The sequence below is a fragment of the Vidua macroura genome, chromosome 2 (assembly GCF_024509145.1).
Source record: "Vidua macroura isolate BioBank_ID:100142 chromosome 2, ASM2450914v1, whole genome shotgun sequence".
Lineage (NCBI taxonomy): Eukaryota > Metazoa > Chordata > Aves > Passeriformes > Viduidae > Vidua > Vidua macroura.
In genome coordinates, this window is record NC_071572.1 from 93777740 (window position 1) to 93805457 (window position 27718).

The following is a 27718-nucleotide window of genomic DNA, read 5'->3' on the forward strand; positions in this document are numbered from 1 at the left end:
ACAATTCTCAAGCAGCTGAACATCACACTTTCCAGCCTCAGCTATTCTAGCATTACAAAAATGCCACAGCTATTCAGCATTTAATTTTAGCACATTAAGTTTCTTTCAAACACTGAAAGAAAGACTTTAAAAAATATGGCCACTAAAGCCTGTCTTGTACAGAACTCACCTGTTCATTTTTCCAGATACATCAGTATCATTCATGAAACACTCAATATTTAGGGGAATGTCTGTGCTATTTGAACTCATTAGTTTTTTCAGTTTCTCACATTCCTGATACAGACGAAGAAGAGCCCGAACTTTGGTTTTTGGATCTAGTTTGTACTTTGATTTTATTTCTTCACAAAAGTAATCTACCAGCTTTCCATCAAAGTTTCTCCCACCGAGGAAAGGGTCAAATGCTGTCCCAAGCACCTGGTTTGAAAGAACACTATTTAGTTTAGCATTAATAAAATCAAGGTGAATAGTAGTCTTCCAATATCAGCAAGTCCTTGCTTCAAAATAATGTTGGGGACAGGTCAGTCTGTCTTCCAATGCATAACCACATTAGCCAAAAATTGATCTTCACTTTTACAGAGGAAATAAGACTAAGTAGCTAAGTGACAATCCTAAGTGTTCAAAACTTTAATCCATACACACACATTTAGATAAAGCAAAAGAAACTATAGCACTAGCATTATATATCTTATATTTGTGTATTGCAAGAAATTTACAGCCTGTTTGAAACAATTCTAAGGAAATGAAGGACACTGATGAAAACCTTTGCCTTTTGACACATTGCCATTTCCATGCATTAAATTATTTCCGAATTTTAAAAAGAAGGCAGATTGGCAGGCTTTTTGATTCTAATTGCTTATAAACCTTTTTATTTTCATTTAATCTTACTACCTTCAGTTTACTCTTGTTGAATGCACAGGCTGATACTTGAAATGCAGAATGTCCCATATCAACAAACACAACTATCCGTGGCTTCTCTTCAGGAGCTGGAAGATCTTGTTTATAAATTCCATAATTGAGAGCCACTGCAAAAGAAGTGTCAGATATTATCAACACAATCTCTAGTTTCCAGTGGCACACCACCACATCCCTGTAAACATTAAGCTGTAAGATCAAAAGCATACTGACAAATCCAGACATACACCTGTGCAAGATATACTATCTTCATGGAAGCTTTATTCCATTAATCTAAGCTGTAGGACCTGAAAAGCAGAATATACTCCCTTAGTCGTGTATCTGTTCCCTAAGCACTTGTTTGGGTTTTTTGGGTTTTTTTTTTTTTTTTTTTTTTTTGCCTTGCAAAGTTATCAAAAACATAGAACATCTTAACCACAAAACCCAAACCCAGTTTTGTATTTACAGTGAGTATCTTCCAAGCTGGAAAGTTTTGTCTGAGAGTTGTATAAATGGTCAGCAGAGGCACGTGTCTGTTTAAAACCCCAACTATACTGAAAAAGCCTTGGAAGTTACGAGGTGTTGATGTTTAATCAAGGAACTTCTTTTAGGAGTGTCTAAATCCTGCAACTGTGCATCTGGGCAGTAGACTAAATGAACAAGTAGTCCAGGCACACATAGTGACTCCTAAATAAGTGCTTAGGGAAATAATTATCAATGAAACTTGATCTCATCTACCCCTCCACACAGAAAACATTAAACCAAGAAAAGAACAAGTTTTTCAAATATTTATGTCTCATATTTGCCTTTTCAAGTCAGACCTTTTTTTAAAAGTAATTAAATGCACCCTCTGTCCCACCTGTCAATTGCAGAAACTGCTATTTTATCCTACTTACCTGCTGTCATGTCATTCATTAATCTAAGACAATTTAGACCAACAATCTGAGCTGCATCTAGAAGTGACCTTCTTTCAGCATCTGTGAAAAATGATGGAACCTGAAGAAAGTAGGTGAGAATACAAAGTTATTTCCAGAAAATGAGACATTACACCACTTATTTGAAAGTATTAATTTAAAAATTGTATCTATTCCTCCTATTTGAGGAAGATATTTACTGCAAGCCTCTAAAATGCAACTGCCATACTGAATTGACACTTTAAATATTCTATTCAGAGATGGAATTAAACCAGCATCAGGTAGTTTACATAAGCACACACTAAACAAGAAACAAATGAGTTATTTGTATACAAATGCTAATAACATTAAATGCTGGTCCAAAATGTAAACTAGACATTATGAAGACAGTGACATGGAATACCTTAATCAGAACTAGCAGGTATACTCCTGTCCAAATAAGGAAAGAGGGAACTAAAAACATACAGCAACACTACAGATGTGAGAGATGCAAAGAAATGAGTGATAACAAATGAAGAGAATCTATTTTGGAGGAAATTACTTTGGGCAAGAAGTGCTAAGAAATTCTGAAGGAATATGCTACTGAAAATTTTCTACAGATCTCTAGCATTGGCACTGGACAGTACCTTCTGATGTTCTCCTCCCCCCCCACGAAGGGACACATGAAGAACTAGCTTTCCAGGTTCAACTGGAGAATCAACATTTCTAATAATAACAGAGCTAAATATTCCTAGATGCAACATGAGACAGACTTGTTCAGAGTCATTGAGAACAGAGAGGCAGTTGTTATTTTATACTCAGGGCTTTGCAATGGAATGACTGATCTTGATTTGAGGTCATTTTCTGTGCAGTCATAACAGTGAAAAAGAAACAAAACAAAGTTTGCTGAAAGGATGAAGATAAACAGGACAGAAACTAAAATTTTCAGCTGACAGAGGGCAAATCTTCATAAGCAATGGAAATTGTTCAAAGTTGTTATCAATTTTGTTTTAAATTAAAGAAAAACCACAAACGTATGTATTTATTTCAATGAGTAATTAGTATGCTTAGTCATGAAAGCAAGCTGTTCCAGAAGGATATATACTTGGATCCAGAAACATTTTGGGTCCAAAGATTCAGACATTTTCAAGAGAATGAGGTCATTAAGCTAGTCAGAGTCTGGAATATGGCAGCAGTCCTGGGATTTCTTTAAATCAAAAGCTCTAAAGCTAGTTAGGATTAATCCCTTTGTAAGTGCTTAGCAGAGTTCTTTTCCACTCTGCATGAATAGAAACAAAATGCCCTCACAATAGCTGAAGTTAAAAGACATAATGTTCCTGTGCACTACAATTACTTACAGAAATAACACAGTCTGTTACTGGCTTTTTCAGGTTACTCTCTGCAGTCTCCTTCAATTTAGTCAATAGCATAGCTGAAATCTGTTCCACACTGAAGATGTGCTCCTCATCCATGTACATGACCTGGATAGAATAGGTAAAGCAATTCCATCAGTTCAACTGAAGGAAAATTACATTTAATATTCTTTGATACACTGCTGGCTAATACTCTATGAATCATGACATGCTTCATTATTTCATTATAGGACTTCAGTTTACAATTTCATTTCCCAGCCGAGTGTTTATAGAAGCAGTAACTCCATTCTGTCTTAAAACATTAAGAACTGGATCAACTCCATAGATTAAGGAAATGGCCAAAAGTGACACAGGTTTAAAATGTGGCACACCATTAAGTAAAAATAGCCATCGTTCTTCAAACTGATGCCAAATGCAAAAAATGTACAGAAGTACTTGCTGTGTATTTTTCCTCAGCATTTTTATCCTTCTGCTTAAATATGTGAGGTATCTCTGAAAGGAAGAACTGTGCAACAACAGCTCACCTATGCACATGAAACAACTAAAAGCTTAAGATAAAGCTTAGAAAAAAGTTTATTTATTGCTCTCTTAGCAAAAATTATTCTTGAAGCACCATTTTTATCATGCAATAGAATACATGACAATGATGAAGTGAAGTAACACATTACAGCTGATGCGTGAAAGTAACACTTTCATTCACTCAGTATGATTTGGAGAAAACTTAGGCATTTTGGTTTTAATAGAAAAATTGTTCTCTGAACCTCCCAGGCTTATTGAATTTTACTGAATCAATTATTAAAACTTTTTAACCATAGTTAAATAGAAATAAATACTAACTTGTTCTCCAAGCAGCCTAAGAAAAAAAGGAAAAACACCAAGTAGTAGTGTTCTCCCAACACTAGACTCTCATATAGTACAAGACTCTTACACACACTGATTAAAGGAAACCAATAATTTCTGTCTGAATTTATCTGTTAACCTCACAAATAGCTAAAGAAAAAGCATCTTCTCTTTTGTAAAGTTTGGGTACTTTTCCAGTCAGGTTTTTCTAATGTATACAATTCTGTGATCCAGTCACTACTTCGGACTCATCTATACTGAAGTTATGAGGGACCAGTTCAAGCTAAAGTCTTCAACAGTGAAGCAACACTGATGTGCCAGCAAGGCTTCATTATCAGTAATTGTACATATTTCTGTAAATGGACACAATGTTATTAACTGCACCTACTCTATGAAAAGCTGACATTGTATCAGTGAAGTCCTCGAAATGTAAGCAAGAGCCAAACCTGCAATGTTGTAGGAGCTGGTTTTGAACACCTTTTTGCAAGTAACTGACTCCAGGCAGTCCACTAAAGACACGCTTGCCACTCATTCTAAAGAAGAGTTCCGACTATTTTCTAAGGTGTTTGTAAACCACCTAATAAGTCTGCTGCAATGCATTCCACACAAAAGGGACAGAAAGTCATACTTTGAAGTAAAACCATACGACCTTGTAATTATCTTAGCAGTTCTTCTGCCAGTGTGCTTGAGCTAGCAATTTGCCAACCCGGAAATTTGCATTTCAGCAATTATTTGTAAATGAACCTTAATTTGAAGGTTAACATCCACTATTTAAAGATAAAGCTGTCTATTCATAGAAGAGCTCTTCTTTAACAGAAAGATTAAAACAACCTACCTTTAGAATAATTAAAAGAAACACATTTTCATGACTAGTTGCTGAAATGTAAAATTTCAGATTTAGCTACACAACCCAGAAAGATACATTGCACATTTACCTTCACTCCAACTCCACCATTCTTCATGGGAACCAAATCATAGCTCAACTTTTCTTTTTCCTTCTGAACAAAAGGATCATTAAATGCACGGCCATGGAATCTCTTGAAGTTAGATACAGTGTTGTGGGCATGAGTAATTTGCTGTAAAGAAATACAGGATAGTTAGAAATCCACTCTTAAATCAACCTGCAATGTTCAGTGCTGTTCTGTATGCCCCCAAGCACAGGTCAAGTTTCCAGACAACTGCTCACTCCCTTGTCTCAGCTGTTTTATTTAACACTGGTAATTACTGTCTGGTACTTTTTATCAGTTCATTAATAAGCTAGACACAGACTTCCAGACCATTACTTATTAAAGATTATAAAACTATGTCTGAAACCTTGAGACAACTGGGTGAACAATAACATGATCAACAGAGCCTACTACTTTAGTCAACTGATTTAGAATCATAGAATTGTTTAAGTTGGAAAAGGCCTTTCCAATCAAGTCTAGCTAATCTAACACAGCCAAGTCCACCAATGTTCCTAAAAGCCATATCCACACACCTTTTAGATGCCTCCCAGGACAGTGACTCCACCACTTCCCTAGGCAGCCTGTTCAGATGTTAACAAACCATTCAGTGAAATCATCTTTTCCTGTGAGGACCCTGAGGGGCATCCCCTAAGTTAAGGTGACACAAGAAGCTTCCCTCAAAGCTGTTAAAACCCCACTGGCTCCTTCCCCTGTTCCTATGTCCCTGAGCCACTCCCTCCCTATTCCCTGATTGTCCCATATCTTTGTACTGCTCCAAGACCAGGGTGACCCTCGGGCCCCTGGGGGCTGAGTAAGCTGGGCTCTCCATGGGTGTGTACCTGGGACATCTCTGAACATCTCACCACGCAGGTGAATTAAACATCTGTGGAAACCATGCAAAAGCCCTTTCTGCTTCTTTATCCTGGACTTTACTAGCAATTCAGGATGACACATTTTCCTAACAGCCAATCTAAACTTCCCTTGGTGCAACTTTGTGCCTCTTTTAGGTTATTACAGGTAATGATAAGGGCATACCTGAGCTTCCTCTTCTCCAGGCTAAATACCCTCAGCTGCTCCTCATCAGACTTGCACTCCAGACCTTTCCCCAGCTCCACTGTCCTTTTCTGAACTCACTCCAGCACCTCAGCATCGTTCTTGTAGTGAGGGGCCCAGAACTGAACCCAGGATCAGAGGTGTGGCCTCACCAGTCTGAGTACAGGGGGACAATCACTTCCCTGCTCCTGCTGGCCACACTATTGCTGATACAGGCCAGGATGCCATTGGCCTCCTTGGCCACCTGGGCACAGCTGGCTCATGTTCAGCCACTGTCAAACAGCACTCCCATGTCTTTTTCCACCAGGCAGCTTCCCAGCCACTCTGCCTCCACCCTGTAGCATTACATGAGGTTGTTGTGACTCAAGTGCAGGACACTGCACTCACTGAACCTCATACAGTGGCCCTCAGCCCTTCAATCCAGCCTGTCTACATCCTTTTGTAAAGCCATCCTGCCCTCCAGCAGATCAACACTCCAGTCCAACTTGGCCTCATCTCCAAACTGACTGAAAGTGCACTTGATCCCCTTTTCTGGAACACTGATTAAAATATCAGATAGGGCTGGCCCCCAATACTGAGGCTTGGGGAACACCACTGGTGATATGCTGCCAGCTGGATTTAACTCCATTCACCATAACACTCTGGGCCTGGCTATCCAGCCAGTTTTTAACCAGTTAGGAGTAACACCCTAAATGTGCCAGTCATCCCCCAACATTGCCACAATGGCAATGTGTCAGAGTTTTACTTTTGCACAATGGTGTCCAGCTCTTGCTCTTTATTGCCTGTGTTGCAGGCATTGATGCCTGCTGGCATGCACTTCAGCTGGGCTATTGATCTTGCCACTTTTTTGCAGAGGAGAAGCCCCAGTTCCTATGTGACCATGCTCAGGAGCTTCCACAGTTTTTAAACACACCAATAATAACCTTGTGTCACTGCTGCTGCACAGATCTCCATCCCATCTCCACCAAGGCAGCAGAGTGAAGGACCTCACTAAAGCACTCTCTCTCAAACACTGCTGTGGAACCCCCCAGGCTTATCTCTAGCAAACTTGGTTGTATGTCTTTCCCCCCGCCCAAATCTGGTTTAAAGCTCTCAGTGATCCCTACTAGCTCCTGTGCAAAGATCCTTTTCCCCCTCTGAGACAGGTGTACCCTGCCATTGCTAGCAGTCCTGCTGTCATGTAAACTGACTCGTGATCAAAGCCCCCAAATTCTGCCAATGGCACCAGGCTCAGATACTGGTCTGCTGGCTCTTCCTGTTTCCTGCAACTGGAAGGATAGAGAACACATGATAGCACTCTTTGTGCTCCTGATCCCTTAAGAAGTCATTCCAAGGCCCTGAAATCTCTCCTGATTGCCCTTGGACTTCCTGGTGCAACCTCATCACTGCCAACCTGAGAAACCAATAATGGATAATTTTCTGACAGCCATACAAGGGTAGGAACTTGGACCCCAGAGAGGTAGCAGACTTTCCTAAGAAGTGGTTCCTGCCAGCATATTGAGCTTTCTGTTCCCTTCCAAAGGGAGTCTCCCTACGGCAATGTCTTGTCCCTTTTTCTTCAGGGAAGCAGTTTTGACATAGGCCAACCTAACCTTGGTGACAGACTGTTCCCTATCCCATCAAGTCAGTATTTTCCAGCAGGTGGAAAAGAGAGAAAGGAACCCTCTGTGTGTGCTGCCTGCCTCCCAGGCATGTCCCAGGGAAGGCAGGGTGCAATTCCACTGTATCATCTCTCTCTCGCACTCCCTGATAGTCCCCAACCTACTCACCTCCTGCCAGAGTTCTGTCACTAAGTGGAAGAGTACCTGGGCACATTCCCACATCTGTGCTAACAGGTGCCACCCAATACTGGTATTGAGAGCAGGGCCCACCCTGCAGGTGCCACCCAGTAGTGGCAGCGCGCTCCTGCCAGAGCTGTCTGCGCAGCTGTGCCAGCCGTGCCGGCTGTGGAGCTCAGCGAGGCCGTGGCTTTCTGCCAGGTGGATACCACTGCTCCCTGGCTGGGCTGGCACTGCCTCAGCATCCTTCCTGCACACTGCTCTGCCACACCCTGCTCACCAGTGCTCCCTAAGGGCTTATTTTATATTTGGGAAAACTGCTGCTGCTGCTCCTGGCCCCACCCAAGTCCCATCAGCCACTGCCACTCAAGCTGCAGGCTTCTGGCAGCTCTTGTCTCCCCGTGACACTCCCCCAGTTCAGGAAACCCCCCCTGTGCACTGCACTGGAACACTCTGCTGCCGATTGTGCTGGAAACCAGAGCCACTCACCTTACACCTCACTTCTGTCAGCTTGGGTGACAGAACTTCGACCAAATTCAAATATTTAAAGATTGCAACTACATGTGAAGCTGGTTTCTCTGTTTGTAAAACAGCCAAGACACACCACCCCCACTTTAAACATATTACATTAAGCGCAAACAAGGGCTTTCCTAGTTACTAACTGTCAAGCTTAAGTGTCCCCATACATTTCAATACTTTTTTCTCCCTGAGCTACTTTGAAATCACATCATTTCCTTGTTCACACTCACCTAGCAGCAACTCAAATTCTTGCACTAGACCAAATAAGAATACAGTGCATAGACAACTTGGAACTTTTTTGCTAACATCAGCTTGAACTATGTGCTAAACTACAATGCAAGCTCCCCAGAGCAAGTGACAAAACATTCATTATCAGAAATGCAAAGCACAACAGAAACCAGATAACTAGAGCAGCCTAAGAGATAACACAAGTATCTCAGAGTAGAATTAATTCTGTTTTATTATAGAGAGATTATACAAGTGTGTTATTACCTACAGGATAGATTAAGGCAGGCACCAGTAGACTGCATGACAGCAACTCAAATGCTGAGCATACCAAGGAATATTTCTAGCATTCACTACCCCCAAGGAAAAGCATAAATTCCTTGTTGCACATGAAATTTTCCACCATGAAATGAAGAATTTGAGCTATATCTTGTATTAGAAAGCTACTCAACTAGGACAGTTCTCCTACAGAAAAGCTCCCTGACAAAAAAGGAGGCCAATACCCCCACTAACAAACAGTAACTTTCAGACAGCTGTGTCTGTGGAAAGATGCCACACTTGGACTGCCCGCTGAGAATCATCCTTGGTTTATTCTAATCACCAAACAGTGCTCAGCAATTAATAGTATGAGCACAAGTTAACACAGGCCAAAAATCACGCCAAGAACTATTCCAGTACTTTAATTTGGTCGAGTAGTTAGGTTCCTGTGTTGAAGATTGTTGCCCAGCATGGTTTTATTTATTTGTATAGCCACAACTTCAGAGTGCTTGAATGCTACGTATTTCACAGCTGTGTAGCTGAAGAACATGGCAGCAGGAATTATTACCATGTAGTGGGTAGAGAAGCACAAACACTCCGGCAGCTTTTATAGCCTAATTTAGAATTAACCTCAAAGCCTTTTCTAAGAGAACCATCTTAAGATATTTTTAGAGTAATTGTATGCCATTAGGTCTGTAACATGTTTTAATATCTTCCTGCTTAGTCACAATTAAGAAAGCTGAGAATTATGGTCTGTTAACTAACATACCATTCTCATCTCCAGCGCTACCACACTTACCTAAAGATTACAGACATTCTCTGAAAATCTGCTCCAGCAGTAACTTCTCAAATATTAAAGAGATCACCTTTGAGTATTTTGAGCTCTCTCACAAAATCACACTAGAAGTCACACACAGTAGAAGTCATGAGTCAAACCCTTTTATTTTGTGAGATTTTTTGTTTCTTTTTTTTTTTTTCCCCAAATGAAAACAACCATTGCATTCCTTGATTTAAGACCCTAAGACACCAAAAATCTAACTCTCAGTAGTCCATGTCAGGAAATTTACACATTTACAAAAGAAGCACAATTCCCATCTCAAGTCATCAGCCGAACTGGACCACTTACAACTGCAGAAATAAATGATCTGTTATCTTTTCGCATTTAAAGTATTACATTCCTTTGACCTGGCAAAAATATTTAGCTTCAACTTCTAGGAGAGCCAAGCATGAAACACTCCATCAGTAACATCATACAGGTTAGTCTGAAGGTAACTAAAGTCACAGGTGCTCATCACTGCAAATACACACTTGTAAATGCAATCTAAGAGAGAATCGGCCTCACTTGTAGCTTACTTCATGTTTTCCACAGCAGCTACTGGAACAATCTAACAATAGTGAAACATGCTTGAGAGTACATCAGGTTCAGATCATTTCCCATTTTCAGTAACAATTCATTTTTGCACACTAATGAATCATACTAGTTTCTGACTTGCAACAATGTCAGCAGTCAACTCAGCAATGCTGAAATGAAATTTAAGAAAAAGCCACAAACACACGTGTTTACTTCATTACTCTAAATGCTAACCTGTAACTGAATTTGCACGTGCTTGTTAACACGTAAAGTATTCGTATTGCCTTGGCTATTCAAAATTAAGAGGAGTGCTATTACAGTGCAATGAAGTCTCCTTTAGTGCTCTCTCCATGGAAACCCACTGCAGTCCTTTTGCTACATGAGACAGATGCACAGGCCAGCGGAGGCTGCATGCTTGATCTCCCAGCAGCAGTTATGTAACAACATACAATACCTAAGGATTTATTTAATTATTACAGTTTCTTATTCTGAGACTTGTTGGAATTAAGTTCTCCTTCTAAACTGAAAATACTACTTTAACAATGAAAACATTCAACAGTTCAGAGTACCTTTATTAAAAAAAAAAAAACAAACCCCAAAATAAGGACTTGCATCTTCAAAACCAGAGGCATTTAATTTACAGCAAATCCAAAGGTAGTAAGGTACCCTGAATAGCTTTAAGAATCAGAGCCAAACGTCTCCCCTTACATCTGATTTTGAGAAACTATATACAGCATTTAAAATGTTTTCCTTCAAGTACAAGGAAAATCCTATATACAATCATTAGGAAAAGAAATCCAGTGACCTTAATTTGTCAGAATATGAACATATTCAACTGGAAAGTATTACATTAATGAAAGAGAGGGCAGAAGCATTCTAGCAAAATCATCCTACATTTCCCCAAAGAAAGCATAGCAGCATAGTGCAGCATTTCTGAAATAAAAGGCTCAACAAGAAACTGAGGCTGTTTGGCTTCAAATACACACAGACAACTCTCTTTATACCCACTGGTACTTCAACAGTTTGCAGCAGAAAATGACCTACCTGGTTTTTAGCCGCAACACCAATAGCTCTGTTTTTGGATCCAAATGAAACCACCGACCTGGAAAGAACAACAGGCTAATTAACTCAGTCCTGACAACAAACACGACTGAGAACTGTCTCGGATTCATTTTCTACTACTGCAGATAAAACACCTAAGTCTTTCGTCAAAGTGTCAGTCTTTGAGTTTGCAGTAAAAAACTACAGGTAGACTTTTATCCGTTTTAAAGCCTTGGCCCGAATCCAGGACTTTTCACTGGTAAAACAGGATGATTGCAATTCAGAGCTCACAGCCAGACTACACCCTACCCGTCTGTGCATGGCTGCTTCTAACTTGTCAACTAACCCCTGCTTTGAGCCAGAGGCTTTCTATATCTAACCTCTGACTAAAGGAGAGCTGCCCTGGAGCAGCTGGCAGAGCCCATCCTACGCAGCACGAGTGGGAGTGTGTTCGCCCGTGTCCCACTTAACCCGGGCTGCCCCCACGGGGATTCTCCCGGCCGCCCCGGCGCTCCCTGCCCGCCGCACCCCGACCCGCGCGGGCTCCGCACAGCCCTCCATCCCCCGGGCACTGCCCGCGGGACGCGCTCCGGCTCCGGGAAACGGGGGCACAGAACGGGTCGGGGCGGGACACGGGGGAACAGAGAGGGTCCGGACCGGGGAGCAGGCGCGGGGGGGGGGACACAAGGGAACAAAGCGGGTGGGGACCGGGGCGGCGGGCACAAAGAGCGTCAGGGTCGGAGGGGCAGGATGGCGGGAGGGGTACAGCGGGACACAGCGGGTGAGGGGATTGGAGCACACAGCGGGTTGGGGCGGGAAGGGGAGCACACAGCGGGTCGGAGGGACACGCAGTGCGCTGCCGCCCGGCCCCGCCAGCCTTTACCTGCCTCCGGCAGCACACGGAGGCGCCAGTGCCGGGGAACGCGCTGGCCTCCCACAGCGGGAACCCCTCCACACCCCACCGCGAAACTTCCAGCACCTTCTCCACGGCGGGCACGGGCACTCCGCCGGGCACAGACCAGCCCCCGACCGCCCCCGCCGCGCCTCCCCCCCCTCCCCCACTCACGGCGTGCACCGGTCGCTGAACTCGTTGGCAACGGTCTCGATGCCGCCAGCCCGCGCCACGGCAATGTAGCAGCTCTGGAAGCCCAAATCAAAGCCCACCACGGCCATGGCCCCGGCGCCAGAGGGAAGTCCCCGCTTTGCCCGGCTCACTCCCGGTGCTGCTGCGGCCGCCGGTCCCCGTAGCGTGCGCGGGCGGGCGGGCGGGGAGGGGACACAGCGGCGCCGCCGCCGCTTTAAATATGACAATGAGGCGAAGTTTCCAGAAACTGCGGCAGCCACTCACCGGCTCCACGTGCGGCTTCCGCTTCCGCCCTCGGCCGCCTTCTCGAACAATTCCCGCCAATCGGCGGCGCCGGGCGCGGTGACGCGCGTCGTTCCCATGGCGACCGCGGACGCCGCCGGCCCCGCGCGGGGCGGAGCCAGGCGCGCGGGGCGGGGCCGCGCGGAGGAGGCGGCGGGGGCCGGCAAAGGCGGGGGCTCCGGCGGCCCGGAATGTGCGGGGGAAGCGGAGACGAGCCGCTCTCCGTGTCGGTGCCCCTGCTTTAGTACACCGGACAACCTCTCTAGAGCTCTTTGTCACGTTCTTGTAGGTATCTCCCTCCTGCGCTGGCTACCGAAATATGCTAATTCTACGCATCACTTGCTCTCTGCAGAGGGCTTTTGTCTCGGTGTGCCACAATCCACCATAAATGTTCTATTGCCTCCTCCAGCTCTAGTTTTTTTGTGCAAGACCCCATCCCTGCTAGAAGCAGCCTTAACCTTCTGCATTCCGTATGGAGGTGTGGTGGGTACACAGACCCTGATTTCGGTTGTCAGCAGTTCATCCATCACAGAATCAATTCGGTTGGAAAAGACCTCTGCGATCATCGAGTCCAGCCTGTGACTGAATCATAACAACCAGACCATGGTACTGAGTGCCTCATCCTGTCTTTCCTTAAACACCTCCAGGGACAGTGAGTCCACCACCTCCCTGGGCAGCCCATTCCAATATCTAATTGCCTTTTCTGTGAAGAAATTCCTCCTAATGTCCAGCCTCATATTCCCCTAGCACAGCTTAAAACTATGTACTCTCTGCATGCTAGGTGCTGCCTTTCAGGTCCTGCTGTTACAAAAAGCAGGGAGAGGTGATAGCATTCTTTGTCCTCAGTGTCCCTGCATGGAAGAGGCAAGATATTCCCCGCTCCCCCGCTTTCCAGGTACTGTTGTTCAGTAATTTCTGATAAAGCTTTGCTTCAGAGTTGAGTAACATTCAGCTCTGATGGATTTTGACCCCTCTTGAGGGTGTATGGGGAGGATTTGGTCTCCTAAAATAGTGTTTGCCTGTTTCAGAGGAGGCACAGGGCTGAAAAATTCATGAGACCAGCGTGACTAGCTAAGGATGCAGCTTCTAACTTCAGAATGAGCTGATAGGTTGGCCTGATAGATGTGTGTGTATGAGATGATGAGGTTTTATGTCCTTACTTGACATGGTAAATATTCATGATAATGTATTTCCAGCTTTGAATGAGGAGACAGACTTCATCAAAGTATTTAGCTGCTTAAATATCCTGATACAGAAATGCTTAAAGTACTTAAGCAGCCTTTGTGAGCGTCCAAAGTCCTTGTATCCTGCATAACACTTCTGTAGAACTTGAAGATGAAAAACCAGTCTTTTCATGTATCAGTTCACCTGTATGTCAGCTGTCACCCTACCTGACAAGAAGTAGCATTTTTAGTGATTGTTTAGGAAGTCCTGTTCTGGCAAATTATGCACATGCAGCATATCTGGTGGTTTAAGTGTTGCCATAGATGATAAAAGTAGATATCAAACATTCTTTCTGCTTTTTCTCTTTTATTATAAACTGTTTACCCTTGAATAGAAAAAGAAGAAAACTTGACTGTTTGCCCAGATTTGCAGCTGCTCTCTAAAGGGAGGAAAAGATCAGCAGTGAATTTGGAAGTTACCCTGCTGGCACCATCTCTGATGGTGCAGTGCAGTGGTTGAGTTATGCCTTCAATGAACTGGAATCCCACTGTAGGAATAAAGTTTATTTTTACTCAGCCTAGAGCAGAAGCACATATCGGTAGTGACTCTCTGTGCGTTCACACTACAGAACTGTAAATGGTGTTGAGGAGGAGTAGAGGGGAGCTAAGAGCTGCTGAGGGAGGTAATATTGGTAAGGTGCTTGCTAGAAATGGTTCCTACCTCTGAGCCTGGGGCAACTGAGGCCATGGTGAGGGCCTGAAAGGATAGGCCAGTGCTATATGCTGCCAGCAAATCTGTAGGGCTGGAAAACCTGTGGCTGTGGGCACAGCCGCTGCCAGGCAGGAAGTGCTTTGTGCAGGGATAAGTTTGAATGTTTGAACCCCCTGTTTTCCCTCACCCGTGAGAGCCAAGAAATACAAGATCAAAGAGGCATCAAGAATGACATGATGTTGGCTAGCTGAGGTTAACACACTGGTGGGGCCTGGCAGTAAGAACACTTGCATTTGCCTGTCTAGACTGATGCTCTGGATAAAGCCAGCAGGATTCTACTAAAACCCTGATTTAGTAGAAATGAGATGATAAGCCTTATTTTAAAAGACTAAGAAAAGATTCTGAGAAGTCTTGGTTCTTTCTTCCAGCAATGTGGAGACTGTGTGTGTCTTCCTTCTAATGTGGAGACAGGAAGGGTTACATATGGACATGTATGTCAATCTTCTTGTAGGGGTAGGTGGGGAAACACTGTAACCTCTGCTGGTGTTATTACTGTTGGAAAGCTTGTGAGTTTCAGAACTGAGGCTAACCAGTGTGCTGCCCTTCTTTTTGGGTGTCACATCAGCCTTTACTGGATGTCCATGTGGACAGTAATGCTGGCCTGATGTGAAATTTCTGTTAATGTTCTCCTTGGTCATGTAGTCTGTGATCTTAATGCTGCTGGGAAGGGGAGAGGAGAGTTCTGCTATTCCTGCTTTCCCATTGTTCAGTGGGTATTTGATTCTTACATATGGGTGCTCTGTTTTAACCTTTGTGGTTTTGCAATGCATCAACTATTGTAGCTTATTACCAGAATATAATGACTGAGCCATGTTTTTCAAGTTTTTAAGGTTGCCTTGCACATTTAGGATGAGTGTTGCTCAGTTTACCCAAATATTCTCTCTACTTTGGTGTTTAACTTATGATAAAGAAGAGAGAGTTTGGTGACAAACAGGTACCTCTGGTGGATTTTTCTTCACCTCTGAGTACATGGAGGGAGTTTACTTCTCTAAGTGCTTTTACTGTGGCAGTTAAGGACTTCTGACCTGGAGAAAAGAGCAATCTGACCTTCTTCAGTGTAAGCAATACTTTAAAATGGTAGCTGATCAGGCCTTTAAATATTATTTTCATATTTAATACCTCTATCAGAGCATTGATAAGGGTGTTCAGAAACTGAATTTAACTTGGGAACAGGAGTTATCTCATCTGTTAAACCAGTCCTAATGTTGGTAACCTGCCATGGGGAGCAGAGATAGAATGACATTAGCATCTATGCAGGGAATGTTACCATTATAAAATATGACCTCAGTCAGCTAGAGGATGGGCTAATGTCCCTGTGGAAGGCCAAGCAGAGGCACTTATTCCAAATTAACACAGGAATCAATTGAGCACTTGAAATTTCTGCTGTGTTGCCAGCAGCCCAAACAGAGATCTACAGGAGCTCTGCTGGGACAGTAGAGGCAACATTCTTTGTACATAATCTTCATACTTTAATAGAAACAGAAAACAGGAAAACCCATTCCGGTATAGGCAGGCAATATCGAAATGTTGCACTCCAAGTAAATAGGTCTCTGTCATTTATCTGGGGACTTTATATATGTTCTCACTTTCCATTTGGGGATTGAGCTGCATTCCAGCCCATGCTATTGTTCTAATCTGTTTGGAAGTTGCCTGTGCCAGGTTTACTGCAGCTGCCGTTCTGTAAATGTGAGCAGTTGGCGCTTATGATAGCACATGGTCAATCAAACCTTCTGCACTGTTTCTGCCTCTCATCATTTGAGAAGGTCTTTAATGCAACCTAATGAGATTAGGGTTCATTTGTTCTTGGGTTCCCAGCTAAGTTTTAAAAGGGTAAAGAGCATTTCAGGTCATTGCTTATTCCAAAGAAGGACTGCCATTCCTGTCAAGCTGTGGTTCTCTGGAAATATGAATTGGTTCACTAAACAGCTCCAGTAGTCTCACCCTTGCGGTACAATCCAGTACTTCAGCTCTTGCTTTGCACTCTTTTTCATACCACTATGTTACCACTGTATGGTATTTATTTTCACGTGTATGAACATTTTGTAAATTGAGTGAAAAAGGGGATTGTGTCAAGGAAAATAATATGAGTTGCCAAAAGTCTATCCAACTACGTGAGACTAAAACATGATGCTTGTATTTTCATGTAAATATTTTTTGTCTCTTCTGTATAGGAAGTGTTAATGATAATTTCTACAGTATTATCTTTGCTAATACCTCCATTCACATTCTTATCCTGGAGAAAGAGAGGAAAATTGAAGAGGATATGTCACCAATGTGGTAGTGTAAGTAGCCTGAAGCATAGCAATCTATGGCCACTGCTTTCTGAGTGTTTGAAATCTGAGCTGAGCTGTTCAGAGCATCCCTACTGAGGGGAATATCCACTTTGTACAAAATGCACAGGCTCTTGAGTAAGGCAGATAAACTTAACTTGATAGATTTTTGCATGCTTCCTGATAAGAGCTTCAGCACTTGGCAAATTCTAATGAGGTTCTTTGCAGCTCTGGCCGTGTGTCAGCACTTGTACACACAGCACAGCATGGATCCAAATCCCAGAGTAACCAACAGGATGATGGCTTTATCTTCTTCAAACTCTGAATAAGACTCTTAACCCAAAGAAACCTTCTTAATCTGAATACAAGGTTGTCCTTTTCTTGTGACTTTTTTCATTTTCATGCCTGTTAATAGATCTGTGTTCTTATAAAACGTGAGTTAAAATGGAGCACACTTTATTTTTGAGGTTAACATGAATTCCTCAAAACCTGTAGCTGTGAATGCTTGCTTTGATGGCTGAGACTGACAGTAACAGACTGTTACTGTCTGATGTTGATTAAGCATTATTTGTATTTAGAAAAGCACAAATGAAGACTGAAACTAATGCAAAGGTGGAGAAGGTCCAAAGTTATTGTGAAATTCTTAGTTTTATTCCCTTGGATGTACAGATATTTTCATCCTTCCACTTAAACAATGGATTGTCCCACTCGAAAATGTTAAGATTTTAGGAAAAAGAACATTTACTCTTTATTTACATTGTATTTAATAAACTTAACACAGCAAGGCAACTATACCATAAATGCTTTAAGACCCAAAGACTGGGGACATTCAAATAATACTCAACCTGGAGTTGTCATGAATCTCAAATACTCTGAGTGATTATATGTTTATAAATCCCTCATAAACTTTTCTCCTGTTGCTTAGACACAAGATGTGTTTTAAACAAGAAAATCAGACAATATGATTATGGTTGAAAACAAAATTAATATAGGTGACCAGCTGAACACCTCTAATTGGAAGAAGGGGAGAGTTGAATTTTTTTAAAGTAAATATGGAACTAGACTGTATAAACTCTCCAAGGCCTAAGTGCAATTAATAAAATAAATGTACTTGTAAAAGCAGAAAGATTGCAAATCCTCTTTAGTCTAGATTAAAATTAAAAAAAAAAAAAGTGGGGTTTTGACTGGTTTTTGTATATGAAATAAAAAGAACTGAATGTTATTTTTAAGTAGGGAAATGCAAAGGGATGAAAATGAAAATAAGGGATGAGGGAAATGGAGATAAATAAGCTAAGTTATTACTACTTGATCTGATAGCAAACCATCTGGCAATATGCTGCCAAATCATTATGTATCATTTATATGACTCAGTGCTAATTAGATGTGCATGGATTATGCAGACTTCTTGTGCTTTCAACATTGATAGAATGTTTTAAAAATATCACTTACATTATTAGTATGACATGTACTTGTTATAAATTTCTGACAGTAATCCAAGCCATTTTTTCACTAGAAAGTATCCAAAGCACTTCAAAGACTGTTCAGATTTTGACTTCTTTAAAAAAAAGAAACAAAACAAAACAACACAACCCAATGTAATATCAGGCTCTTCTGTCCAGACACTAAGAAATTAATCTCTTTTGCTTTTCTAGTAACTTTCAGAAAATCTACTGACCCAGTGGTTAGGCCTGGACAGCATGAAAAGTTAATTAAGTACATAAATATATATACACTACAGGTTACAGTAAACGTGCTTAGAAAGATCAAGTAATAAAGCATCTTTTAAAAGTGTGTGTGCATTGCACCATGTCTATACATACACAAATCAAACACTTTTTTTCCAAAAAGAAATGTAGGTATGCAATTTCCCCACTTTCATTCTCATAAAGTTAACAATTGCCACAAATTGAGGACTATGAAATTTTCCTTTGAGTGTGTATAGAACCTCTATAGCTGTACTTAGAACCTATTAGCTATTATAAATATATGTCTATCATAAATATGCTGCAACATAAACCTGTTAATAAAATGTATTCTGAGAGTTGAAAACTTCACACTGTTTTCATATGAAAGCTATAAAAATCTTGGGGGAGGATGGATTGTAGGAGAATAGAGATAGTGCTGGAGGTAATCTTACCCCTGAGGAGTTGCAGCTGTACAAATTACCAAAGAGTAGAAACAGCTTTTCCTTTAATAGGGCACAGCTGTGTCCAATAAGGATGGTCCAATAAGGATGGATATTATAAAAGAGTGGCTTAGCTGGCTCGGAGGAGCGTTTGAGTCAGTTGGCTGTGCTGCTGTGAGGAGTAAGGGTCAGGCAGTTGTGCTAGGGACAGATAGGTTAGGCAGTCATGATAAGGACAGGAAGAAGCTAGCCAGCTGTGTGGAAGAAAGAGAAATGGAGTCAGTGTTGCAAGAAGCTGCCTCTGGGAACTCACAGAGAGAAGGTATGAAAGTTCTACAGTAAGATAATAAATTAATAGTGACAGTCAGTTCCTATCCATCGTTGACTTGTGCCAATCACCAATGCCAACAATCAGTGGCCTGTATGGGGATGGATCCTGACACTCTATTGGATGGGGGATGAAATACTGAGAGTTAAAAATGAACAGGCTGTGTGATTAATAGGTGAAATTGTTTTCTTTTCAAGTAGTGCCTCAAATAAAACTTCAGAATGTTTTTTTTAAGAAAAAAATCAATATTCTTGATGAAGAAATATGTGCATTTTGAAAAGTAAAGGCCTCTGAAAGGAGCTTGTTTATTTGTCACGTGAACATAGACTTGGTATGAATATGGTGAAAATAAGGCAGCACAAACCCATACTTGCATAATGAACTAGCAAGTGCAAAGAAGGAAGTAATATTTGGAAAAAAAGCCAGAACATTCTAGTACACAGAAATAGGTCTTAACACAATGACACTTCTTGTGATGTGAGTGCTTTAGTAAATATGCATGACTTGCCATGTGTAGCTTTGTATTTACATTTATAGATGATTTGGAAGAGTTGAAGATACCCCGAAGAGTGGCAGAATGCTCTATGGCATAGAACATGTGATCTGCCAAGTGGTATAAATAAACACTTAAAATTACAGAAGAAAGAGGTATATCCTCATTAGAGCATTTTTTTTTATTTCAGCAGTCGCATAATGTTCCCCTAATAGAGGGATGAGGGCAGAATTCCAAACAAAAGTGAGATGGGCACTTTCAACAGTAATTGCCATTAATGATTTCCTGCTGAAGTTTTCTAATATTATAAACTCTTTATTTATAGTTACAGGTGCCTTTCTAAAAAGTTGCTGTCCTTTGAACATGGGGTAGATATATCCATTTATCAAAACTGGATTTTTGTGCAAGAATTTTCATTTTAGTAGTGTAATAGTAAAGTCCATGCACTGCTTTTAATATGCAGAAACTGATCTCTGTGGGAGGCCCCAGCTGAGAGGGCTCAAAAAGTGAGAAAATGAAATAAGGAGTACCTTAGGAAGATGTTGGTAGAAGTGTTTTGACAGCTTGAATGGATTTACCTGGGCTATGCTAGTAGTCATTTTACAGAGAATTCAAGCTGGAACTAAAAAAATAATTACTTGCTTGGAATTTTACCTCATCTCTTAATCTCATGCCTGAGCCAAGCCTTCACATACAGTTATGATAACTAATAACATTACACACAGCTTGTTGAGTTTGGGGTTTTTTTTGTTCTTGGGTCAATGAAGAAAACCCAATTTACATATAACTTCTGGACATTGGGTGGCACCATTGCCTCATGTAAGCCTTCACAGTGTTGGCTCTGCTCCTTTTTTCATTTAGCATAACTATATAAGGCAAGTCAGAACACAGAACTAGTTGCCTTCTTTCTTCTCTCTTTTTTTTTTTCCTTTTTAGTTTGATTTTAAGTAATCATCTTGCTTTAAATAGTAATGGATTTTTAACCAAGAACTGATGTTGCACATTTTAGAGAAGTGGTGTTTTGATTTCAAGTACTGAAATGGAAAGATATTCTGTACAGCCTAACTGCTTTCATGTGCATGTGCACCAGCCAGCCTGTGATGAAGCTGTACACTGATGCAAAAAGCAGGAATAGCACCTGTGTGGTTTATTGTCTTTAACAAAATTCATTTTAAAACAATTCTTAAATTCAGGGCTGATTTTTGTCTGTAGCAGGGCTGATATATCAGATACCACTATGTGCTTCTTAAGGTCAAGATTCCTCTAGGTTTACTTTTAAGTTGTATTTAGTTCTTTTTAATTGGATCTTGAACTCCTTCCTGGCAGGGACAAAAGCTTTGCTCCCAATAAGGAGACTGTTATAAAAACTTACAACAAATACACTTTTCCTTACACTGGTATGATTTTTTTTCCAGAGTTCATTACATTTATTGTACAAAGTACTCAGTAGATAACTAACATAATTTTGTCTTCACATTAATTAAACCATCAGAGACTGCATTTTGAAAATTTTCTGACCAGTTACACAGCAGTGACTACTATTGAAGTAGTTTAGTAATGAACCATTAAAAAGAAATGCAGCTTTTCTATTAATTTCTACTTTATGGCTGTGCATAAAGTAAAAAGTCATGGTCATTTTCTTAGGATTGGTTGTGTTTTCTGTAGAGCTGTGTAAAAACTTGGTACTGCTGTTATAACCAGTGTGTCATACTGCTTGGTCACAAAGCAGCTTTTCCAGACTCTTAATGGAGTGGTTTTGATTTAGGACTCTGCATTTTGAGGTTTTGAGCAATGTTTTTCTAGATGATGTTGCCATCAAACTCTGAAATTTCTTCTGAACATTTTGTAGTTGCCCTGTGTCATGTTGACTTGATGTTGCTGTACTTGAACGGTCCTGTACCAGATGTGGCTTTTTTTGATCCAGCTCTATTTGACTTCCCATATCAAAAGCAGAATGAAAGAGTTCTAAGGGAGCAATTGTGGATGGACATAATCTAAAACTGCTTTGAGGCTAATACAGGTTGTGATGAGTACAGATGCTCTGAAGTGACATCAGGCTGTAAGGCTCCTAAGGACCACTTCATAACTGAAAACTTCTGAGTGAGAAGTGCTCCAGTTCCTGCTGTCAGTTTTGATCATCGGGTTAATTATCCTGGCCCTTGTTTCCCCTTTATGTCACTGGGAAGGACAAGGCAGATGTCCACCTTTGAGTGAAGACAATGAGGAAATCCTTTTCAGACAATTAAATCTATTTTTATTGCATAGAAGATATTTCATCTGGCTTTGTTCATATCAAGGGATGGTTGGTAGGTGACTTATTCATAAGCAAGGATGGTTGGCAAGCTCAGAACTGAATCACTTTACCTTCAATAATGACTGATTATAATGACTTTAGACTGTTGTTTTGCCTAAGTGGGAGGCCTCAACAGACAGCAAATACCAACTTCTGTTGTTGGTAGTGAGAGTGAGCTTACATATCCAAAGTTGACTGATTTTGTCTGCAGGTATGTGTCAGGTAGGTGTCGTCTTTTTCTAGTCTTCTCCCTATCATCTCAGAATAAGAGAATAATTAAGCTGGGAAAGATGCTTTGAGGTCATCTGGTCCAACACCCAGCTCAAAGCTACTTCTGAAGTGACACAATTTTCCAACCCTGCTTGTTCAATGCCATGATTACTGTGCATACCTGAGTTGGTTCAAAAGAAAACTACTTCAGCTGAAGAAACTAGCTGTTATGCACCTGCCACTGTTTAGAGTGTTCACATCTAAATATACAGCCCCTTTGCTTCTTGAGATTACTGGCATTAAAAGCTGTAAGACAGACATACCCCAAAATCTTTGTATGACTGTTTTACAGGATGGATTTTTCCAGTCTAAAGCCTCATTAAGATGCTCCATGCTGGCTGAACATCTCTGGATATTACTGTGAGTGCTTGTCTCTTCCACTCCCAGTTTGCTTTTTTGTTTTTTTTTTTTTTTTTTTTTGACTGCCAAATTGGGATTTCATAACAGCATTTGAGTTGGTTTCTGAACTGTCATGGTTTACAGGGCAGCTGTAATAAGGCAAAATAAAATATATGGAAGTTATTTGTGAGGCATGGGACATCTTGAGGCACAAATCCCAGGAGATGATGCAGGTTAATCAATGCTTGCGTGATCATGATATTTACAGCCCAGCAAACCAGCATAAATGTTAAAGACAAATACATAGGACATTATTTAACCAGCCACTTCAGTATTTCTTGAACAGTTTCCCTCATTCTCTTTCCCTCCCACTATGACTTAGTACACAGTTGAGAAAAGTGGGTGATTCTTTACACCACCATTTCTTTTCTTGTAAGAATTAGAAGAAATTCTTCTGGGGAAAGAAGTTAATGTAGCCACTAAGCTCATTAAAACTTATGGAGACATTTTGTTCACATGCTATTTTGCTCAGTTAAATCTCTTATTTTTCATTTATATTTTGACTTTTGGTTGACAAAGTAATATTTTGACTAATTTATTAAAAGTTAGGATCAGGTAGTTTAGGACAGATGCTTTGTATTTTTAAATAGCTACATTTCAGCAGGGAAAATATAAAGAGCTCAGAGGAGCTTGGTGGAGGCAGTTATGTGTCAGATGGAAGCAGCAGGAGACCAAACAGGAGAGAGCAGCAAGTCTGACAGTTCTCTAGGCAAGCTGTTCATTTGACCAAGGGAGTGGGAAACATGCCCTTGGCTTATAATCAAGACTGAAAAGCTTTAGTCCTCTACACTTGCCTATAGAATTTTCTTCTTGACTGTGTGCAGTACAGTAGACAGGAGCATCTGATAATCTCATCACCTGAACTCTGGGGACTTATGCTAAGTTCCACAGCTTGATAGATCTTCTGTTTCTTACCTGTAGCTTGGTCTGTAATAGTTCAAAGATGTTGAAATTCTGGTGTCCTGCCCCCTCCCCTTAGTGCATATGTTCTGCCTCTTGGACAGGCCTAAATGAGCACCAGAAGATACACTGCAGATGGTATTTGCACTGTTTCTCTGCCAGAAGACAGAGGAGCTGACTGGCAGAGACAGTTAAGCACTCATTACTATCCCATAGGAAAGGAATTGTCTTTGATCCATTTTTACAGTCTTGTAAGAATCTGTGACTGATTGCTTCATACCCAGTGTTTTTCTAAGTCTTTTCTAGAGAGTGTGTGATGTAATAACAGCAGTCTCTATCATGAAAAATTGCTTGGTTGAACTCTGTTCCTGGGATTCTTCACTACAGCCACACACCCGTTCTTTATAAAGCTTTAATTGAAGGCTCCATGACTTGGCTCAAATGGAGTCCTCAAATTTTAATTAAGAACAAGAATTTCCCAGGTTAACCCAGGAAGAAGAGAGATTAAACTCGGACTACACTGTGGGCTGCCACAGGGGTTGACTGGAGGGCTGAGTTCCCTCAGTGATTAGGCTGTCAGGTTTACAGCATGCATGTGCTGGTACTGCAATGTTATCAGTTCTTCTGAGCAAGATGGGGCAAGTCCCAAGTCTGAGTCATGTTTAGAGTGTACGGGGCTTTCCCTGCTGCTGCAGGTTTCTCTCCTGGAGAGAGAGTTGTTTAGAGTGGTCCAAAGGGGACAAGAAAATGTAGTTCAGATCTGAGTGCTGCAGAATATCAGCTGCCTTGTTCAAGCCCACTGCCTAGAGTTTGACAAATGTAGGCATATTCCCAGGGTATCAGTATTTTAGGGTACATAATAATGGACTGGAACTGGCATTGGGTAACTGCCTTGAGTAGTTGAAAGCTGAGAAACTGTTTCCAAATGCATGTTGTAATTTAAAAAGTAACTGTGTGATTCCGAACTCATTGGGATTGGTTTTGGGTTTTGCTCATTTTCACAGGATTAGTCATCACTTAAAGTTGTGCCCCTCCTTACATAACTTCCTGAGCAGGACAAAGGGGTCCAATTGTAGAAGCTTTAGGAAGAGCTGGAACAGAATGTAACTCATGATTTGCAGGGCTGTCTCTGACAGAGGTTTTCTGCACCACCTAATGAAAGAAACTACAGGAACTCTGTCATTCCTGGGTGAAACCTTTCTCAAATGGCTAAAAGAACAAAGTAGATGTGGTCAAGTTCTCTAACTCGGTAATTGCTGTTGTGTCTGGCTCATAATTTCTCTGTTTCCCTGTATTATAGTCCTTCTATAGACAGAGGTGACAGAGCCACCAGGGTATCTGGAGGCACTGCTGCAGTGCCTGCACAAAGAGCAAGCTACCTTTGAGCCACATGCCAGCCTTTGCATTTGATATGCATGTATCTATCTATATCTGGCAGCATTTATTTGTATTTGCAGTCCCCCCTTTCTAGTCTCAGAGATGGGACAGCAACAGTGCTACATTTGTATTATTTAGGAATCTAAAATACATGTAATACTATAAAGAAAGGAGGCTTGGTGATGCTCTAAACCTGTGTTCCTTAACAGGAAGCTCATTATGTTCAACTTTCCTGAGATGGAAATTCTCAGTGGGGTAATTAGAATAACAAACAAACACAATCTGAGTGTGTAAGTAGAGTAGAATTCAAGAAAAAAGCTTTATTTCCTACTTCCTCCTCACAGACCTAAATATAAGATTTAAAACACTTAAGTGCTATTTTTCTTAACAGTTGGAGAACACCATGTTTCATGGTAGAGTTCCATATTTCTTGGGGGTTGTTACAATGGAATTTTTCTTATATTTGTGACAAGCCAAAACACTTATTACATCAAAGCAAAAGGCTGTGTGGTTTTTTTGTTTTCCTTACAGACTCTCTGCGTGGGCAAACATTGGAACATGGGTATATCTTAACTATTTTGAAAGTAAAAAGTCTTATGTTTATCCCAGATGCTGTGGGCATGATCCTTGTGATGCAAATTCTTAAAGAAACCAGCACAAATGGAGAAATTGAAGAAAGGGTGGGAAATGCTGCTGAAACTTAGAAGGAAAACCAAGCAATTGCAGATATACATGTTAAACAAAATGTTTCATATTTTATATTGTTGTAGTTCTAGAAATGGAAGGATAACTTTATACTTCTTTTTTTTTCCTGCTAATGATGAGCATGCACAGAAAATCAGATAGAGAAATAGTACGTAAGTTTCTACTTAGTTGGCATCAGAATTATTATTCTTGAGGCCAGTAACTTATTTAGTGAGTCAGAATGTCAACAATGAGCAGTTGTTCTGTAAAGCAAATAACAAGCTTTTGTTCATGCTTGTGCCTAATTTTTCCTTCTCTTGTGATATCAGGGGGTGTGTGTTTAGAAAATATATAATGCAGGTTGAGTACTCCAAAGAAGTCTGGCGAACATATTTCTATTGTGATAGTTTTAAAGGAAAGTGTGAGGTCTAGTACCAAGTTACTATGCTATAGATGTGCTTGCCTGAGCTTGCAGTGGGAATGAGCGTTTATCACTGTGAAAAGGTTTCCATTCATCTTCACAATCACTTCTCTGGCATATTTAAGGTATCCTGTAGATACCTTAAGAATGGCATAGATCTAAAGGTTGCAGTGTTTTGAAGAAAGATCCAGGTTGGGTCCTGTGCTGTTTGGCCTTGCTGGATTAAAAATAGTTCATGGCTGACTTGGACTCCGCACCATTTTTCTCCAGTGAGGTCAGTGCATGTTGAATGGTTGTGTTGCTAGGAGGGGTCAAGTATTTGATGGGAAAATGCGTAGAAATAGATCTGGCTGGAATTCATATTTATATGTAGCCAGCATGAAAGGAATTGTTACATAGGGGCACAAGGTATTACACTCAAAATCATGTTTAAGAGCAAAGTGGAAGCATACCTTTTGTGTTACATGTCAAGAAGTTTTTGTTTCTTGCTACTATAGTTGAAATGTGGAATTCTAATAACTATTAATACAGATCTTATTGTTACAGAAAAAAAAAGAATAGCATTGCATTGAAAATTTTCTACACACTGCTGAGTTTCTAGTCCTATCACTGCTTGCCTTTTTGAGGCTTCTCTGGGTCTGAAGGACAGCAGTTTAATTCTGGGGTGTATGGAGGAACTTAGAGCAAGTTGTTAACATGTGGAGTGCTTCACTAGGACAAATCTGACATTCCTGTGAACGGTTTCTTCTTCCTTGCACCAGGATTCATGTTGGGTCATTTTTTGTTTATTAGCAAGTTTTCACATTCTTGATCTCTCTTCATTGGTATGTGGCTCTGTTATATCCAAATTTACTGTCTGTATCATGACATATATGCATGTTAGAATCTACTTTGTCCTCTGTGTTACCCCTAAAACCAGTTTTGTGCAACTCCAGGTCTGCATTTCTTTAGCCAAATAGGGTGAGTCATTTTAGCTGTGGAGTCTCCAGTGCCATGGCTGTGGTCCAGGTCACATGCCTGTACTGTGTGCTGCATCCCTTGTCCCTGCTCCTGGTCACACTGGTAATTTAGGAAAGGCTATCTGAAGGTGCCATGTGCTCTCTTGGGTAAGGGTTTGTGAGGGTTGGTCTAGAGATGAATTAGGTCCCTTGATTTGTTGGATGAGGTTCCTGTTGGAGTGCTGGGTAACATTTCACGGAATAACAGAACCAATTAGGTTGGAAAAGACCTCTGAGATCGAGTCCAACCCATGACTGAACACCACCATGTCAACCACAACAGGGCACTGAGCGCCACATGCAGTCTGTCCTTGAGCACCTCCAAAGTCGGTGACTCCAGCACCTCCCTGGCAGCCCGTTCCAACGGCTGGTTAAGAAGAGTTAATGGCTAAAGAGAGCTGTGCTTATTGGGATTATTTCGGGCAGGATGCTCACTCACTCCCTGTCCCATGACGAGCACCCGGGGAGCCGCGGGAGCGCGGGGCGCTGCCTCTCCCGCTGCTGCCGCCAGAGGGTGCCGCGGCCGCCGAGCGCCTCCCCCTGCTGCCGGCGCTGGCGGCCGGTCCTGCCGGGAGGAGGGAAGGGGAAGGCAGGAGGAGGAGGAGGAGGGCGGGCAGGCGGCGACCGCGGCACCGCCACCAGCCGGAGGCCGCTCGCCCGGGCTCCTGCGCCAGAGGCGGGCAACCGAGC

General features: G+C 41.6%; 1 protein-coding gene and 1 long non-coding RNA gene across 7 annotated transcripts in view; one reads left to right on the top strand and one right to left on the bottom strand.

The window, feature by feature from the left end:
• Nucleotides 1-3798, top strand: part of LOC128803639 (uncharacterized) — a 19892-nt gene extending 16094 nt beyond the window's left edge. For 3 of the 5 annotated variants that reach the window (XR_008435791.1, XR_008435790.1, XR_008435789.1), the window contains 3 exons: nt 1764-1900; nt 3176-3278; nt 3388-3798. This is a non-coding gene — a long non-coding RNA (uncharacterized LOC128803639). The remainder of the gene's footprint in view (nt 1-1763; nt 1901-3175; nt 3279-3387) is intronic. The other 2 variants (XR_008435792.1, XR_008435793.1) reach the window with 2 other exon arrangements.
• The window catches only part of HSPH1 (heat shock protein family H (Hsp110) member 1), a 23948-nt gene extending 11437 nt beyond the window's left edge, over nt 1-12511 (bottom strand). For both annotated transcript variants that reach the window (XM_053970770.1, XM_053970769.1), the window contains exons 1-7: nt 12236-12511; nt 11173-11230; nt 4933-5073; nt 3143-3265; nt 1788-1887; nt 889-1022; nt 170-414 (exon numbers count right to left, since the gene is read on the bottom strand). In XM_053970770.1, coding sequence (XP_053826745.1) covers nt 170-414; nt 889-1022; nt 1788-1887; nt 3143-3265; nt 4933-5073; nt 11173-11230; nt 12236-12342 — 908 coding nt within the window. In that variant the 5' untranslated portion in view covers nt 12343-12511. The remainder of the gene's footprint in view (nt 1-169; nt 415-888; nt 1023-1787; nt 1888-3142; nt 3266-4932; nt 5074-11172; nt 11231-12235) is intronic.
• Between the last annotated feature and the right edge of the window lie 15207 nt (nt 12512-27718).